Below are 19,015 nucleotides of genomic sequence, written 5' to 3'. Positions count from 1 at the left end.
CAGCCCATTCTTATTCTTCTGGTTATTTCAGTCTCATGATCCGGATCCGTGGTCACTACCTGCCCTAAGTAGATGTATTCCCTTACCACTTCCAGTGCCTCGCTACCTATCGTAAACTGCTGTTCTCTTCCGAGACTGTTAAACATTACTTTAGTTTTCTGCAGAATAATTTTCAGACCCACCCTTCTGCTTTGCCTCTCCAGGTCAGTGAGCATGCATTGCAATTGGTCTCCTGAGTTACTAAGCAAGGCAATGCAAGGCAAGCAAGGCGTCAGCGAATCGCAAATTGCTAAGGTATTCTCCATCAACTTTTATCCCCCATTCTTCCCACTCCAGGTCTCTGAATACCTCCTGTAAACATGCGGTGAATAGCATTGGAGAGATCGTATCTCCCTGTCTGACGCCTTTCTTTATTGGGATTTTGTTGCTTTCTTTGTGGAGGACTACGGTGGCTGTCGAGCCGCTATAGATATCTTCCAGTATTTTTACATATGGCTCATCTACACCCTGATTCCGTAATGCCTCCATGACTGCTGAGGTTTCGACTGAATCAAACGCTTTCTTGTAATCAATGAAAGCTATATATAAGGGTAGGTTATATTCTGCACATTTTTCTATCACCTGATTGATAGTGTGAATATGGTCTATTGTTAAGTAGCCTTTACGGAATCCTGCCTGGTCCTTTGGTTGACAGAAGTCTAAGGTATAAGTCTAAGTCTAAGTCTAAGTCTAAGTCTAAGTATAAGTCTAAGTCTAAGGTCTAAGGTAACGTAAGATATAAATTGAGAAATCGAATTTGTCCGCTTTGAATGATCTAATACCATTTACCATTTACAGGATACCATTTACAGAACTGCCATATCTGTTCCTGACGCAGAGTAATTTACTTTTCAAATTCATGCTTCTACTGTTTTTTTTTCACACTTCCGAATTCTTGAAAATTTGTTGAACAAAATTCAGGTCCTAAATCAAAATTAGGCTTACCTTAGTCACTAGAATCTATCTTTCTCGCTCAAATGTAACAAATTTAGTTAGACTCGGTCCAGAGGTTATCTCAGAAAAACGTTTCTGCGTTTTACATGTACTTCAATAGGCCGCGTCGGAGTTGGGCCCGAGCTAAAGCTTCCTCTTAATGCCCGTTAGTTCTTTTGGAAGAAATTTGAAATGAATGGCACGTAAAATTTGCTGGTGCATTTATCATAATATATGTATTACAGTGTACTTATGCAGTATCTCTCTGTCTTCTGTGATGTTTTATTTTTGTGCACTGTTATTTTAAATTCTGTGTTGTACTACCTAAGGATGGCATATATATGTTTAATGAATTCTTGTAAGTTCAGTACACAAAGATAATTTAGTACTTAATTATCATTGTTATGGGGTCATGAACCATATGTCAATATCCTTATCAATTTTTCTAATAATTTGATTGATTCTTGCCTGCATACTTTCAGAGCAATGACCGTCAACTATGGTACCGCATCGAATTGCACTTTCTCTTTGTGACATGTAAACGTTTGAAGGTTTTCTCCGTATCATAGCCTATAGACATCCGTTGAAACTGCCCCTATAGCATCTTGCAAACTTGCTGGACCTGTTTTTCTCAGGTATAAAATTCACTGGCACGTAAGCCAATGTACCTAGAAACGCCACTGTACTATAATGGCGAGCACCTGCTTGGTGCTTGGTGCTTGGTTTCGCAGTCTTGGTGCAGGGGGAATATTCTGTAAGAGTCGACCTAGTGGACTGTACATTTCGGCCGCTGCTGATTGGATGCAGCTGTACGAGCGAGGAGGAGGCGAGCAGCCCCAGCCAATCAGCAGCGGCCGAAATGGACAGTCCACTAGGTGGACTCCTACAGAATCCCTCCCCAGGTAAAGATTACATTTAAAATCAAGGTGTTTATAAGCCTCCTTATGCAGACGAGTTTTTGGTTGACTTTGGTTGACAAATATGTAACACTGATACATCCAACCCATAATTCTATTAACATTTGTTGCGCACATGTCACTGCCCCTCTAGTACGACGTGTCTGTATGCACTAACGCAGTATCATCAGAGTAGTGGAAAAGAGAAAGGAAAACAGTGGTAACGAATTGAGATAATTTGTGCGTATGTTGAAAGGGAAGTGGGCCAGTGGTAGATCCTTAGGTGAGTCCATAATTGATGACCTATATTCTTTTTACTCGTCGCATTTCCTGGTTTTACTGCTTGATAGCTTTCTGTAAATGGCGTTGAAAAAGAAAGCTGCAAACTTTTCTTTAAAACTCATTAGTTGTAGCTTGTTGAGAAGTACAGTGTGATTGACGGTCTCAAGTGTCTAGCTCAATAAAAAAAAAAGCGAAGAATGCGTTGCGGCTATGGTGTTAGGCTGCTAAGCACGAGGTCGCGGGGTCGAATCCCGGCCACGGTGGCCGCATTTCGACGGGGGCGAAATGCGAAAACACCCGTGTACTTAGATTTCAGTGCACGCTACAGATCCCCAGGTGTTTCAAATTTCTGGAGTCCCCCACTACGGTGTGCCTTATGATCAGAAAGTTGTTTTGGCACGTAAAACCCCATAATTTAATTTAATTAAAGAAACGCAAGTGCAATTTTGTGGTTGTGTCAGAGCATAATTCCTACCTTCGATAAATATGTTACATAACCCTTGGTAAACTTAATATGGCACCTAAAATTTTGTGTCAGCAATTGCTGTATAAAACTCAATGCCATAAACAACAAAAAAGAAAACGTTCAATAGGGAAAGTTTTTCTACACCGCAAACACGAAGCTGATCCAAAACATTTACCGCTTTCACAGCTGAGAAGCATCCTCCCAACTTTGAATGAACGAACTAAGAAAGTATGAGTATTAAAAAGAAGGAGAGTGTCAGTCCAGCTAGATCAAAACCCATGCAGTACGTCAAAGGTGGCGCAAAACTACACTGTACTGTAAATAGCATATTCCTCTTCAAAACAACGTCAAGCATGGTCAAAGTTCAATTCACTTTCGGTAACCAGAAAAGAAGAAAAGAAAAGAAACAGAAACAAACTATTCTAGTAGCCCCGCATAGAAACAGCGACTTTATTTCTCTGGGTATCCTTTCTGTGTAGCACTGCATAGTGCAAACAATGAGTGAAGAAACTCCGAGAAAGGTGGACATTTTCCCAGTGATGTCTCTTTCAGCAAAGTGTTGGCGCCGCCCTCATCTTCTCAGCCGCACTCACGTCGCACACGAGTAAGTCACTCATCCTCAGCTCTAACTGGCACATCAAATAGTGTTCCTTATCTTTTCCAGTATTCGGCATACCGGTCACAACAGCCAGCATCATGTTCGGCCTAATGGGCACCTACTACGCTGCTATTGTAAGTACTTATGCATCTCGTAGCTTTGTGGCTCGACATCCACAGGGAAATAAGGGGGTTATAAAGCTGAAAGGAGTCCGGCAATGTGGATTTGTATCAGGCACGAGTAAACGACATTCTCGTTCCTACCAGTAGACGACACTAACTTGATTTGGGAAGTTGCCGCGAGGAACACACGAAACTTGAAACGACAACACGAAGCGGTGCTCACAACTGATGATTTATTGAAACGAACGCCAAGCTTATATAAATCAGAATCACGTGTGCACTCGAATAGCAAGGTAAAAAGGCCCCCGAAAATTCTCGCGTGTTCCCTGCGGTAACTTCCCCAATCAGGAATCACCAACTCGCCTTACCCCACACTCTGCTATGTGATAGTAACTTAAGTGACAGAGTCGCTGATTTCTTTCTGGAAACATGTAACTATGGCGACAGCCTTTTGCAGCGGATGCGATGCCTCCGGACCTAGTGTATAGAGAATTGTAGGTATCTTTCAAGTTCTTTAAAAAAAACTGTACAGCCCGTGATCCCACCCGACAGCACACAGTACGGGCTGCTCTGCTTGAGGACCCAGGTTTGGTACCGACCAGTGCCGAAGTCTTTTTAAAGTAAAAGTTATGACCATGCTATATACGCCCGTGTCCTTTCTTCGAAGAACTTTCTGTTAACAACGCCTGAGCGCGATCTAACTTCTCTTTGCATTTCATTTCATTATTCTCTCTTTGTACTTGTTTCGTAACTAATATGTAATCTGTACTAATCAGAAGGAGTAGTCGGTAAATACCAAGATGAAAAACTTTCCTAGAGACACGTATAATAAACAGAAAATAAGAAGAAAAGAGAAACGAATGATTAAGCCAAAAATGCGACAATGAACGAAGAAGCTAAACATGCGAGAAAAATTCGCTGGTCACTGGAAAGTTCTGCAAGCAAATGTCTTTTTTTCCGGAGTAGACCTTCGCGAACTAGAAGTTACCACAGCTCATTGGTTACGAGAACTTAGCTAGTGGCTATATATAAATAAGCTTGACCTAAATACAAAAAGAAAACTAACTTCAGACTTTTTTTTTATTCCAAGAATAAGTAAACAGATTACGACGTAAAACTTTTTTATTGTGGATCGCAATTTGAACACGTCTCAAGCCATTCGTTTCTGAGTGTTACATTTCATAAAAACCTAAGCTGGACAGAGCACATAAATAAGGTACGCACTAAGGTTTCACAATCTTAGAACGACAGAAAGCTGAGCTAGTTGGTAAGGATTCATTATGCAAAATAGAAGTGAGGCGTGCAGAGAGGACACAAGAGTAGAAAAGTTCGTGTTGTCCACTTCTCTACTCTTGTGTCCTGTCTGCACGCCTCACTTCTATTTTGCATAATGAATTTCACAATCTGCTGGCTTGCTACAACGGATCCGATGCTTCGTGCCTGTCAGGCCTCTCAGACAACTGTACTTTTCGTTTGTGCGTTTGCATCTTAGCTACTCCCTTTTAGTATGGGGATACGGTAATAAAACAGATATAGAAAAATTGGCAGTACTGCAACGGCGAGCTGTTCGGTTGCTAAAAGCAAAGAGAGGAAAGGCAGGGAGGTCAACCAGACGAGCGTTCGGTTTGCTACCCTACACTGGGGGAAGGGAAAGGGGGAACAGAAAGAGGAAAGCGGGATAGAGGGAACACTGTCTGTGCACGCAGCAAAGTGCTTGGAAATCAGTCAAGTCAAAGCAAGTGCTCCGTCGATACGTTAGGCTGCCGTCAATCTTCGTGGTTCATAGCTGGTGATGCACGTTGAAGTTGCCAGTGTAGACCAAGGATCCGGTGGGCGTCAGCAGTACGTTGCAGTGCGTGGCAATATATTTTTAAGCTAAACCCCAGCCGTTCTGACTTCAGTGCGAATATAATGATGCGGGTGAGCCATGATGCTTATTCAAGAGTTGCAAGTACTGAATTGAGAGCATCCCAGCACTTGCATTGCACTTCGCGCTGACGGAGTGTGCAGGTTAGTTAAGAGAATTTGAAGGGTATTCATCAGAAACCGGAGCATCATAACGACTTGCCGGTCTTCGGGCAATTTGTCAGGAACCCGCGCTGTTCGCTCTACAGCCGTGCGCAGCTGTATCACTTGACGTGGCTCCGGCTCCGGCTGTGGCATCAGCTGCGGCATCGCCTCTGGTTGTGGCATCGGCTGCGGTATCGCCTCCGGCTGTGGCATCGGCTGTACCACCGACTGTGGCATCGGCTGCGGCATCAGCTGAGGCTTCGGTTGTGACTTCCGCTGTTGTTCTGGCTTTGGCTGTTGCTTTAGTAGTGAGGAACAAGTTGAATTGTTCTCCGCCATGGCGTTGTCAGATTTAGATTGAATTGCCCCAGGCCTACGGGGCAGAGGAGGAGGTGTTGTCGGATAGGGCGTACTCTTCATAGAGGTATCAGCGTTCTTTGAAGTCCGGCGGCGTCCGGAGCGTCGCTTTCTAACGGTCGTAACAGCTTCCCGGCGAGACGAATGGTCTCTCGCCATCTGTTTCAAGATCGTCTTTTTCTTCTTCATTTTGGTGCAGTCCTTCGAGGAAGCATCATGGGACCCAAGGCAATTGGTGCATTTGAGAACCGTGGCTGTACAAGAGTCTGCAGCATGGGGCTCGCTGCAGCATGAGCGAACTCTCGTGTTCTCGCACACGGCACTCACCTGTCCCAGCCTCATACAATTGCGGCATTGCAGTGGCCTTGGGATGAATGGTCGCACAGGGTGTCTAAAGTGGCCCACCTTGACATGCGAAGGGAGAGTCTCACCCTTGAATATAATTTTCACACAGTGGGATGTGCCGAGGCGATACACATGTGTTATGGCGACGCCATCAACGGCAGGCTTCACTAGAAACGGCAAGTCGGAGCTGGAGATGGAGACGTCCACGTCGCAGATGACACCAGTAGTGGAACCACTGTTCTGGGGGATGTAGAGCGGAGTTTAACGCCACCTAGTTCTGTAAATTTAGTCAAATTTCTCAGCGCGGTCTCATGGGTGACGTCGATAGCCAACACATTTTTTCGTGAGTTGACTCTAACGTCTGCTATCTGATTTGGCGCCACCGCTTCAAGTTGCACCGATACGGACGGTCTGTTGAGTCGCCTCAGGTTGTCGGTAGCGAGTTCTGGTACCAGTAGAATCGTACTGACTGCGGTATTCTGAGTTGGTCCTACCGTTGGCATGCTCGAAAACATGGATGCCCTGGTGGTGTGTCTTCGTTTCGCCTTGCGGCTCCGCACAAGCTCGAAGGTGTCATCACAGAAGTCCTCACTGCTGAGCGAGTAGACGCTGGTGCCATCGCCGTCGGTGTCGCTCTGGAGGCCGGTCCGCTTCCTAGACGCAGCCGCTGCTGAAGTCGCCGTTCCCGACAGAGGCACGGGGACGTCAACTTGCATCCGCGCCACGAACCACGCGGGCTCTCCAAAGATGTACGCAGAACTAAGGAAAGGACAGCTGAGCTAGAGAGCGTTCTGGTTCGCAGACATAGGATCATATATATTAATGATGCACTGCAACATTACTAATATTACAGACTTATAAAAAACAAAGATCTGCATACGGCTATTTAGGAAGATCTCCAGCAACACTGAACTATTTTCAACTTATTAGCTGAGTAGAGACACAGGATGCAGCCTACGTCGCCCTTCAATAGTAATAAAGAAACCAAGAACAAAATATAGCACGCAGAATATCGAATATAAAATTATGTGTTTGTCTAATACGTACCCTAACATTGTTGAGGAAGCTATAAATTGTACAACAAATCACAAATTTAAACGTGCAATACAAAACACACTATATTTTATCGCAGCATGTTTAACGAATCTTAATAGAGTTTTCAATTGTTTGATATCAATAGTGATGTTATAAATGTTATACTCTAAATGCATAACTTTTGTTAGTAATAGAATGTGCTTATTTTTTGCAGTGCTGTATTTACTTAGTTACTTGCTGTTTTGCAAACAGTTGATACTTTTTGTTGTGTTTAAAATTTTGCTATAAATAGTTTCGATGTTTTCTGTCTTATGAGTTGTATTTTGTTTTATTAGTAAACTGCTACTTCTGCTGCTCCAGCGAGGTAAAGGCCTCAGTCAGGAGGATTACGTCCGCCTTTTACCTTACCTTGCGGGCAAACCTTGTATTCGTTTTGCCCAAATAAATAAATAAGAGAATATAAATAAAAATTAGGGTTCGACGGCAAACGATTCTTAAGGAATGATATGCTGCAGTTTTATGCTATCAATTGGAAGCACGAAATATTAGTGCAAATTGGTTAGGTACGTACGTAAGAAAGAAGGAAGATGCGCGAACAGGGCACAAACAAAAAGAAATTGTGCAGGTCCTCCTACACACTGTGGGACTCGACGTTATGCGATGGATTTGGTTGGTGTCTGGTTATCCAGCATTGTATGGGGTTCCGCAAAGATATACTGCGTCTATGCGCACATTTGTGTATATCGAGTAGTTGTGTGAGTGATGAGAGCGCGCATGTGTGTGGCGTCACCAGCAAGACTACGACCACGTCCACGACGGTTGCATACTGCTGCTGGCGGGAGTTCTGCTGCGTCCATTCGACGCAAATTTATACATGGACATTATTGATTTCTGCATGGGTACTGAACGGGCGTTAGGGAGACACGGATTGTGACGTGATCTGCGACTACAATCGTAAGTACCTATGTTTATGTCACGTGGTCTGGGTTAAAACGAAGATGGTATTGGTACTCCGGTGAAAAAAAAATGACAGAACGTGAACAACCTGGGCTTCTCATGAAGGCGATGCAACGTGTCACAGTTTCTGCATAGCATTGGTTCCTTCGAGGAACATAATCGACAAAGTGGGCCGATCGCCGAGATGTGCAGTCTAGCAGTGCGCCCAAAGCGCGAGGTGTTGCGATGAAGGAAGACGAAAAAGTGGCACGGGACGCACGCGCGAAGTGTCTCTCAAAGAAGCTAGCCGACTTTGGCACGAGAGGATGTGGTCGTGGCTATAGTGGCCAGAGCACTGGGATACTGTGTTTGAAGGTGGTGGTTCGACTGCACTGTCGGCGATGCATCCTTTATTACAAAGGTCCGAAGTTTGGCGAAACACGAAAGACCTCTCCAAAATGCCTGGAATGAGGCAAGGAATGCTTCGCATTAAAACGGACAGACACACACACACACACACACACACACACACACACACACACACACACACACACACACACACACACACACACACACACACACACACACACACACACACACACACACACACACACACATACACACACACACACACACACAAACACACACACACACCCGCATACAAATCTACTTGAAGCAGTTTATTCTTGTTACCATGTTACTACGTTGGACATCAACGTAACCGGAGCAGTCAGTGCACAAAGCAAGGTTTAGTTTGTTATTTGTACAAGGTATAGTTCCTTCTGCTTTCCTCGTGCTGCGCACTGACGTGCTCTACGCTGATGTCGGCCGGGCATAAAGTAGCAACATCGTAACAAGAATAAGTAGCACATTTGTGTGTGTGCATGTGCTTTTTTTGTTTCTGTCCACTTCATGTTTCATTATCCTTAATTATGGAATACCAAAGTGCCTAAGCTCCTACACTTGTGATCACATTCTACGTTCTTCATCATAAATCAGACCCCGAAAAAATATTTCGATGGATTAACACGTTGCACAATCCCAGGCAATCGGACGATGCCACATGACGAACACCAAATTCTAATTCGGTGCGCGAGACACGAGTATGAGTGAATGTTCAAAAATCATTGCTACCCTTGCCGTATGCAAATATCTTCGAGAGTGCATTGTGAGACCACCCGCTGCGATGATGACGACGAGGAGGACATGTTTTATTAGCCTGACAAAAAAGGAAGCATGGCCCCAGTGCGGAGGTGGAGGAGGAGAAACATTAATTTAAAAAAAAGGACAAGCAAGTGTCTTTCTGCTTGTGCGGGAGAGTCCAGGGCTCCTGCGGCTCTTGCTGTCTCCCGGGCACGCCGTACCAGTTGCTGCTGGTTACGAGGGTCCGAACTAGTCAGCACGGCCTCCCACTGTTCGGGTGTGGGGTTGGGTATTTGCGGGGCCGCCTTCACGTTGGGGCACGCCCATGTGGTGTGATATAGGGAGGCGTAATCATTACAAAGAGGACATTTGTATGAATATAGTGTAGGGTGTATTGCTTGTAGTCTGCTTAAATGTGTGCTTAAATGGTGTGTGTGCTTAAAAAACGCTTAGATGGTTAAATGCTTAAATGCTTAAATGTGTGTGCTTAAATGGTGTGTTGGTTTGTAGTTGTCGCCATGTTACGGCGTCTTCACGTGAGAGGGTCTTGTGTGGAGGTGGGTATTGTCGTCTGTTCAATCTGTGGTGTTGTAGTATGGCGTTGTATTGTAAAGGTACGGGCTCCATGGATGCTGCCGTACCCCTCTCTTGTGGCACCCAGGAAGCATGAGCTCGGGCTACAGCATGCGCACGCTGATTTCCACGCAGGGAGTCGTGTCCTGGAATCCACACTATTTCAACTTCCGGGAATTGGGAGGCTTGTTTGAGGAGTCGGTGGGCGATTGAAGATATTCTACCTCTCGCGTAGCTACGGCAAGCTGCCTGGGAGTCAGTAATAATTGTGACGTACTCGTTGGTCAGACTAGAGGTGATGGCCAAGGCGATGGCTGTCTCCTCCACTACAAGGGCGCTGGCAATGCGAACCGTCATCGAGACCACCTCTTGTAGGTTATAGTCGACAACGCTGGCCGTCATGGCTGCTTTTTGGAGGTACTGCGCGGCATCTGTGTATATTGTGGTCGGAAGACCGTCATATTTTGTCTGTAGAGTTTTTGCGCGAGCTTGGCGACGATCGGCATGATGTTCCGGGTGCATGGTTCTAGAGATAGGGGCTACCTTGATGTGCTCCCGGAAGTTGGGGGCCAGATGAATTGCTTGTTCGTTGCCTTTGCCGTGTGTAGGGTAGCCTAGGCACGCTAGGACTGTTCTTCCTGTTGGTGTGAAGGCTAGTCGTTCTCGTTGGCTTGTGAGGTGGGCGTCTATAATTTCTCTTATAGTATTATGGACTCCTAGGGCTTCAAGCTTGAGTGTCGCTGTTCACGGTGGTAGGCCGAGCGCTTGCTTGTAGGCTTTCCGAAGAAGTACGTCTAATTGATCTATCTCCTTGGGAGTGAGGGGCAAGTACGGGGCAGCGTAGGTAATGCGACTGATTATCAGGGCCTGGACAAGCTGTATTATGTCGTCTTCTTTCAGTCCGTATTGTTTGGTGGTGATACGGCTGACCATTCGCATGATTTGGAAGGTGGTCTGCTTGAGACGTTGGATGGTGTATGCGCCTCCGCCGTCCTGTTGTATGTGGAGTCCGAGAACGCGGACGCGGTTTACTGTGGGTATTTCTTTGTCGTCGAGGGTGAGTGTGATGTGGGGTAGTTCATTGAGTTTTCTTCGTGAGTTCTGTCAAACGACTAATAGCTCTGACTTCTCGGGGGAGCACCGTAGTCCACTTGTTTTTGCATACTGCTGGACGACGTCGGTCACTTGTTGAAGGGCGTCTTGTGACTCTCCTTCGGAACCAGTGGTGGTCCAGATAGTGATGTCATCGGCGTATATTGTATGCCTGATTCCTGGTATTGCGTTGAGTTTGTCAGGTAATTTCATCATAGCAATATTGAAAAGGGTGGGTGATAGAACAGCACCTAGGGGGGTTCCTTTGTTGCGGGTAGGTAACGTCGGGGTTCTAAGTGAGCCAATGCCTATTGTGGCCGTGCGGTTGCTTAGAAAGGCGCGTATATAATTGTAAGTATTACGACCACAGTTCGTGAGGCTTAGGTTTGTAAGGATGGTATGATGAGTCACATTGTCGAAAGCGCATTTGAGATCGAGTGCTAAAATCGCTCCGGTGTTGTGCGGTGAGGTGGGTTCAAGGACTTGTTCCTTCAGCTGAAGAAGGATGTCATGGGTAGAAAGGTGTGGCCGGAATCCGAACAATGTTTCGGGAAAGAGGTCGCTGTATTCTAAGTAAGGTTGAAGCCGGTTTAGAATGGCATGTTCCAGAAGCTTGCCTAGGCATGAAGTCAGTGAGATTGGTCTCTTATTTTCTAAGCTGGAGAGTTTGCCCGGCTTCGGAATCGAGTGTGATGCCCGCGTGCTTCCAGTCTGCTGGAAGCGTACCCGCTTCCCAGTGATGATTAAAGAGGTCAGTAAGAGATTGAATGGTGCCATCATCCAGATTGCGCAGGAGCTTGTTATTTATTTTGTCCTTGCCTGGGGTGGTGTTTCGTGTGAGTGCATGGAGTGCTTGTTGCATCTCAGTGATAGTGATCGGCTTGTCGAGGTCGTAATTGTCGCTCCCGTTGTAGGTTGGAGGTTGTCCTTATGCGGGTTCGAAATCGCCTACGTACAGCACCCGCAACTCCTCCGGGATTTCGTCATCAGAACCTGGATGGCTGTGGAGGATATGTTGAATAGTTAGCTGGCTAATTGCCTTGCTTTGTGTGGGGTCAAGAAGATGGCGTAGCAGCGACCATGTCTTGGCCGTGCTAAGATTACCCTGCAACTTGTTGCATAGAGTTCGCCACTTGTGACGGGCGAGCTCCCCAGCATAAAATTCCGCGGTTGCCATGAGTTTCGCTATACGTAGTTTTAGTTTACGATTATGTTTTTGGCGCTTCCATCTCCTAACAAGGCCTCGACGTGCTTCCAAGAGGTGAAGAAGGTGCGGCTCTACGGCCGGTATGTCTGTGGTGAGTGTGATCTGTTTTGAATGTCTGGCTACGTGTTGTTGGAGCTCTCGTACCCACTGCTTCAGATTCGTAACACCCGTTGATGAGTCATCCGCTCGCTCTTTGCGAAAAGCTGTCCAATCTGTGAGTGTTGTCTTTTTTATCGGGTGGCGGGCATGCGTAACGTTCAATGTGGTGGCAAGTATGCAGTGGTCACTGCCCAGAGTTTCCTCCGTATTGTGCCAGGCAGCTTGTTGTATCCCTTTAGTGAGGGTGAGGTCAGGGCATGTATCTCGGGAGACGCTGTTTCCTAGACGTGTGGGGTATGCGGGGTCTGTGAGGATGGTGAGACGGTGCTGTTAAAGAAAATCAAATTATGGGGCTTTACGTACCAAAACCACTTTGTGATTATGAGGCACGCTGTAGTGGGGGACTCCGGAAATTTAGACCACCTAGGGTTCTTTAACGTGCACTTAAATCTAAGTACATGGGTGTATTCGCATTTCGCTCCCATCGAAATGCGGCCGCCGTGGCCGGGATTCGATCCCGCGACCTCGTGCTCAGCAGCCCAACACCATAGCCACTGAGCAACCACGGCGGGTGAGACGGTGCTGCTGTATCGTGTACTGGAGTGCGGTGCCTTTTGATGTGGCTGTCGTGTAGCCCCATGCCTGGTGAGCCGCGTTGAAGTCGCCTACAACCAGCAGGCTATTATTTTTGGCAATGCCAATCGCTTTAGTGATCAAGTAGTCGAACTTTGCCTGCTTCTGCTTGGGTGGGCTGTATATATTCAGTATGAAAAGGCTCTTTCGGCCTCGTTAGGGCGGCAGGATCTCAATTAGGTTATAATCGACGTCACTGCCCTCTACTGTGTGTGTTGTGTGGTTGTGAGCGTTCTAGCTGTAAGTGTGGCCACGCGGCTTTCAGGCGTGGTAGTATGTGTGTTGTAGCCAGTTTGAGTTGGGTATATGTGTCTGTTTCCTGTAGTGCGATTACGCTTGGTGTCGTTTTGGCGTTATTTATGTACCGTCTCAGTGATCCTTGCTTGCATTTGTAGCTGCGACAATTCCATTGCCAGATTATGAGTGGGTTTTCGTTCCTATGGTTGGTTTTGCTATTCGTCCTGGCTGACGGGTGGATCGGCAGGGTGTCCCTGTTCTACTTCCTGTTCTACTAGTGTTCTTTCTTGCGTCGCTGATCTTTTGGGAGCCGTGTTTCTTCAATAGCACTTGCCAGTTGCTGGATGCTTTGTTGCATTGCTAGAAGCTGCCGTTACAGTACATCAACTTTCTCCCCGACTTGTGCGATTTCTGTCGGTTTTGCTGATTCCGCGAGAATCATGGGTTCAGAACGTTCCGAAGATGATGGCATTGAGGGTGCGGTTATTGGTGTGGAATGCTGAGTGGCAGTACGAATGGCGTATAGTTCTGCAATCTGCGTGCGAAGTTTGTTGTTCATGAAGGCCTTTGTTTTCTTCTCTGATGGCCTTTAGTTCTGCTAGAATTTGCAGTTGAACATCAGTATTGCGTTTGGGTGAAGAATTGTGAGGGGTGGGTGCTGTGTGTAGACGCGATGAGAGGGTGTTCTCTTGGTGGACTGTGTGAGAGGAGAAAAGCCGTGCTGACCAGCTCACCGCTTGTGATCCCGGTACAGCCGGCCCGCTGAGGTTCCGGGTCCCTCCTTTTTGGTTCCGCGAGCAGGAGCGAGACCTGGAACGGGAACGCTTCCGTTGCTGGTCTGTACGTGACCGAGACTTCGACCGTGAGTAGTCCCGGTGGCTGGTCCTTTGGGATGCTGAAGATGCCTTCTTCAGTCCTTCAGGGCACTCCTTGGAAGCTGTAGGATGAGGCCTCTGGTATAAGGCGCACCGGGGGTGACAGGGGTGGTCCTGAGTGGGGTTCCGTGTACCACACTGGGGGCATACGTTTGCTTCTGGAGTTGGGCATACATCGGTCCAGTGGCCGACTTGGTGGCAGATGCGGCAGAAATGCGTGGTTGGTTGGTATGGTTTGCATCGTACTTCACCGCTGTAGTATCGCACGTAGAAGGGTACAGCCTTGCCAGTGAATGTAATCACTGCCGCAGTGGTTTGTCCCAGCATACGGGCATGTAAGATTTCTCGGCCAGGTGCGTAGAGCCCGTTAAGGAGGAGTTCTGTGGGAGTTCCTGCGGGAATGCCGTGAATAACCCCTTTGACGGAGCTGTCGGGTGCCGCCACGTATGCCGTGACTGCAAATTCTCGACCGCCCAGGTGAATTGTAGAGATGCGACGGATGCTCATAGCTAGCCCTTCGTTAGGTGTGCTAGCAATAGCGATGTTTTGTACTGGGTCAATTCTTACAGTAAGTGTCCGTACGTGCTCAGTAGTGGGGTGCTGACATGCCAGCTTGATGCCTTCAGCAATCTGTGGCGTGGTCCAGGTGGCAAGGTTGAGTCCTTCTCGGGGGCGGATGATTACCTTGAGGTCATTTCGGGGCAGCGGTGGGAGTCGGGCTTGTCGGGGAACCGATGGGTGTCGGGGTTGGAGGGGTTGATTGGTGGGAGTCGATGTCGCGGACCCCCTGAGCGAAGGCCCTCAGCCTTCGCTCAGGGGGTCCGCGAGCCGCGACCAGCACGACAAAGGACCAAAGGCGCAAGGAACAAAAACCGCTTTAATTTACGATAGAATGTAACACTCAAAATTACCGCAGCCTCGCGGCCGATAGCAGAAAACAACAAGGCAAGGAAGCAGGCAGCAAAGAAGCAAAGCAGCAAAAAGCAGCAAAAGCAAAGAGGCAAGCAGCAAAACAGCGAGGCAACAAAATATACAAGCGAAAGGGAGCGACGAAAGAACGGCCGCTACCAACCATCAACCAACACATTCTTTCGGGCGATAACAGAATGCATAAAGTGCAGAAAGCAAGCAAGCAACGAACCAGGCGCGCAGATAGTCCCAAAAGCGAACAACAAGAACAACAACACTCTTTCATGCAGACACAATGCAAAGACGCTTTTCCCCCTGCTCTGCAGCACGCTCGGTAAAAGAAACCTAGACGGGCCACGCCCCACCAGCGCCTCCCCAAGCCCGCGCCCCGCAAAAAGCCCCGAGTGCCGTCTCCGCTGCCTTCTTATCGGGCAGCCGCCTTCCCGGCAGTCCCCGCGCGAGTTCTTACGCTACCGCGATCGATGCGCATGCTCCATGCGACGAGTGCCGTTGTGGCGCGCGATTCAAAGGCCTCCCCCGTGCGCGCTGCAGAGAGGGCCAAGGGCCCGACACTTCCGACCGTACTTAACAGTGAGCCAGTCTCCGCCGGCAGGTTAATCAGGAAGTAGGATTTGTGAGTGCTCGAGATTCATCTCGGTGCCATCATTGGTGGCCATTGGTGCGCCGAACTGGGTCGTCTTCGGCTAGACTGTACCCGTCGTTAGGCTTAGCTGGGCGGGCGCCTCTTGCGAAGTTCAGAGTCCGGTAATTTGTGGAACAAGCGACTGACAGTATAGCTTTGGGTGTCCACGTGTTCCGCTCGACGTAAGGAGTCGATTGACGCTGGTTGTGGCGGCGCTGACGTCAATTATCCAGGGATTAGCGATGTCAAGGCGGAACCCATTTGCGGTGCAACCGTGCGCAGCCTCTTCTTCTTCTTCTTCACCCCCCCCCCCCCGTGCGGGCCTCTTCGGTGTATGGTCTAACCACTCCTAGCCCAGCACATTCTTGATGTGTTGAACCGGAAGCGGTCACTATACTTTCTTCAGGCTTACGCAGGAGGGGGGGGGGCGTAAGGGGGGGCTTCTTCCAGCGGTCGGGACGCTTGTTTTGAGGTATTCTTGAAGGCATTGTTTTTATTTTTCACTTATCTATCCAATAAGAATCTCGAGAGTTCGGTTAACGCCTTGCTCCCGACCCTCGCGCAGGCGGGACTCCGGGGTGTCGTGTGGACAGACTGCTTGCAGGCGCTGATCACCCTGCTGGCGCCGCTGGTGGTCATCGGCAAAGTGATCTACGACTCGACCGTCGGTACGCTAACCTTGCGTCCCTTGGACGACATCGAGGTCGACAAATACATACTCGAGTAAGTGTACGTTCTGTTCAATGCTCATCATTGTGCAGCTACTCAACTGTAACAAAAAAAAGATGAAGAAGAAGAAAAAATCGCCGTTGATCCCCAGCGCGGTGCTCCCGCTCCTTCTTGGCTCTTTTTAACGAACACAACACTCTATGTGCTTGTTGTGACGTTTTCATAATTGTTTCATTACGCTCATTTTCATTGCGCATTAATTAACTTTGAGTCTTTTATCATGTACAAGCTTCTCCGTTGACCGACGTCCAGATGCGAGTGTAATTAAGCGCCTACATCTCATAATATAAATAGGCCACATTTCTTAACAAAACGACTTCGCATTAACGTTATGTTTCAATTTGTTCAGAAAGGAGAAGATACTACATATTCTATTCAATACTAGAAGGTCCTTCTTTCGCAACAGTCGTGTTCCATTTGATTCAGAAATTTCAGTATTCGGACACTTCTACAAAATACATGTACGCAGTATTAGACAAGTTTTTACCCTGCTACCAGAGACTCGTACTTTACCTTAGCGCATCGCTTTTTCCTTTCTTTTGCACTGAGGCGCAAATCTCTTAAAAAGGCACGGATGGGCCATTTCGTCCTTACGCGCATATCAGAGGCACGCTCGGCTCACTCTTTAAAACCAACTGTGTCGCTATACACTCCCATGCACTCTACCTAGCTATCTTCTATAAATCTTTGTCAGACTAATTTTAATTCTGTAAGTCTTCGTCAGACTTTAAATATTCGTCAGCCTAACCACCGCCTTCACCGCAAAACCACCGGTCGTTTTGGGTTCTAGTCCTGGACCAGGACGAATTTTTCTTCACCTGCGAGGCTTTTCTTTCGAGGAACCCGTATGGGTTTCCTTTGTAGCAATTGCTACGATTGGCTGGATGCCTGATTTTCCCCTCATAATTACTTCCCTCCACCTTGCGGGTTTCCACAGAACTATTACGTCAAACATTTGCCTTTGCTTCGACTTGTCGATAAATTCGACTTCGCCTTGCCATCTGCTAGCCGCCTGCTTAGCTCAGATGTTAGAGCGGCTGCCCCGAAAAGGCGGTGGTCCCGGGTTCGAGTCCAGGACGAATTTTTCTCCACCTGCTAGGCTTTTCTTTCGAGGAACCCGTATGAGTTTCCTCTGTAGCAATTGCTACGATTGGGTGGATGCCTGATTTTCCCTTCATAATTACTTCCCTCCACCTTGCGGGTTTCCACAGAACTATTACGTCAAACATTTGCCTTTGCTTCGACTTGTCCATAAATTCGACTTCGCCTTGCCATCTGCTAGCCGCCTGCTTAGCTCAGATGTTAGAGCGGCTGCCCCGAAAAGGCGGTGGTCCCGGGTTCGAGTCCAGGACGAATTTTTCTTCGCCTGCTATGCTTTTCTTTCGAGGAACCCGTATGAGTTTCCTCTGTAGCAATTGCTGCGATTGGGTAGATGTCTGATTCCCCCTCCCCCTTTAAAGCCTAATTTATGCTTCTCAGTGAAGCCATCTTCCTCTGCGCTAGCACCAGGGTTTTTGCAGTATTCGTACGGCGCGAAGCAGCACAGTGGCCTAGTACAGCTTTTGTCAATGACATGAATATTTTCCATATTTTTCCCTACATTATACATTATACAAGGCCATAGCGCTTTATCAGGCTAAAAAAAGAAATAAACCGGCTCATTCCATTGCTCGGTTAGAAAGGTAAAAACAAAGGTAAATGTGCCGGAAGGGGACGCAAGACACGCAGTTGTAGACATTCAATATAGCATATATATCTATATAACAAAATACACGTCTTCCGTATTTAGCCGGTAGACATCAAAAAAATTCTGTCCACAAACTACTCGTCTAATCCAGAGCAAACATTGCACACAGGGTAGCATCTTGTAGGCTGAGTTGTTTGAGATGTATTTAAACATCGCTACTTACCTGCATAGGTCTAAACTTTAATCTGCAGAAAACTAAAATAATGTTTAACAGTCTCAGAACAGCAGCTTATGATAGGTAGCGAGGCACTGGAAGTGGTAAGGGAATACATCTACTTAGGGCAGGTATAGTGACGACGGATCCGGATCATGAGACTGAAATAATCAGAAGAATAAGAATGGGCTGGGGTGCGTTTGGCAGACATTCTCAAATCATGAACAGCAGGTTGACACTATACCTCAAGGAAAAAGTCTATAACAGCTGTGTCTTACCAGTGCTCACGTATGGGCCAGAAACCTGGAGGCTTACGAAAAGTGTTCTGCTTAAATTGAGGACGACGCAACGAGCTATGGAAAGAAGGATGATGGGTGTAACGCTAAGGGATAAGAAAACAGCAGGTTGGGTGAGGGAACAAACGCGGGTTAATGACATCTTAGTTGAAATCAAGAAAAAGAAAAGGGCATGGGCAGGACATGTAATGAGGAGGGAAGATAACTGATGGTCATTAAGCGTTACGGACTGGATTCCAACGGAAGGGAAGCGTAGCAGAGGGCGGCAGAAAGTTAGGTGGGCGGATGACATTAAGAAGTTTGCGGGGACAACATGGCCACAACTAGTACATGACCCGGGTAGTTGGAGAAGTATGGGAGAGGCCTTTGCCCTGCAGTGGGCATAACCAGGCTGATGATGATGATGATGACTTACCTGCATCTTGAAGAATGAAGCAGAAACTGCTTTCGGCTACGAGCGCAGATTTTGCAGACGGGAGCCAAGCTGCTGATCCCACAGGTTGTGCCATCTGGCGGATGGCGAGGGAAACAACTGCTCGGCTCGGGGGGATAGGAGACAAGCACGCTTGCATCGAAGATGCAGCAGATGCAGTTCGTTTGGCCGTCGAAATGAATGTCGCAAAAAAGTATGGCAGACGAACTGCATATGCTGCATCTTC

The 19,015-nt window shown here is 47.4% G+C and overlaps 2 protein-coding genes across 3 annotated transcripts in view; one reads left to right on the top strand and one right to left on the bottom strand.

Moving 5' to 3' along the window:
- Positions 1–19,015, bottom strand: part of LOC135914970 (zinc finger CCHC domain-containing protein 24-like) — a 360,258-nt gene that overhangs the window by 274,761 nt on the left and 66,482 nt on the right. The gene's annotated exons all lie outside the window — the stretch shown is intronic.
- LOC135914952 (sodium-dependent multivitamin transporter-like) overlaps positions 1–19,015 on the top strand; it is a 67,572-nt gene that overhangs the window by 6,815 nt on the left and 41,742 nt on the right. For both annotated transcript variants that reach the window (XM_065447884.1, XM_065447883.2), the window contains exons 3-5: positions 3,169–3,220; positions 3,281–3,348; positions 15,996–16,153. In XM_065447884.1, the coding sequence (XP_065303956.1) occupies positions 3,169–3,220; positions 3,281–3,348; positions 15,996–16,153 (278 nt within the window). The remainder of the gene's footprint in view (positions 1–3,168; positions 3,221–3,280; positions 3,349–15,995; positions 16,154–19,015) is intronic.

This window comes from Dermacentor albipictus, unplaced genomic scaffold, assembly GCF_038994185.2.
Source record: "Dermacentor albipictus isolate Rhodes 1998 colony unplaced genomic scaffold, USDA_Dalb.pri_finalv2 scaffold_11, whole genome shotgun sequence".
Taxonomy (NCBI): domain Eukaryota; kingdom Metazoa; phylum Arthropoda; class Arachnida; order Ixodida; family Ixodidae; genus Dermacentor; species Dermacentor albipictus.
Note: the sequence above shows the minus strand (reverse complement) of the source record. Positions and strands in the feature narration are given on the sequence as shown.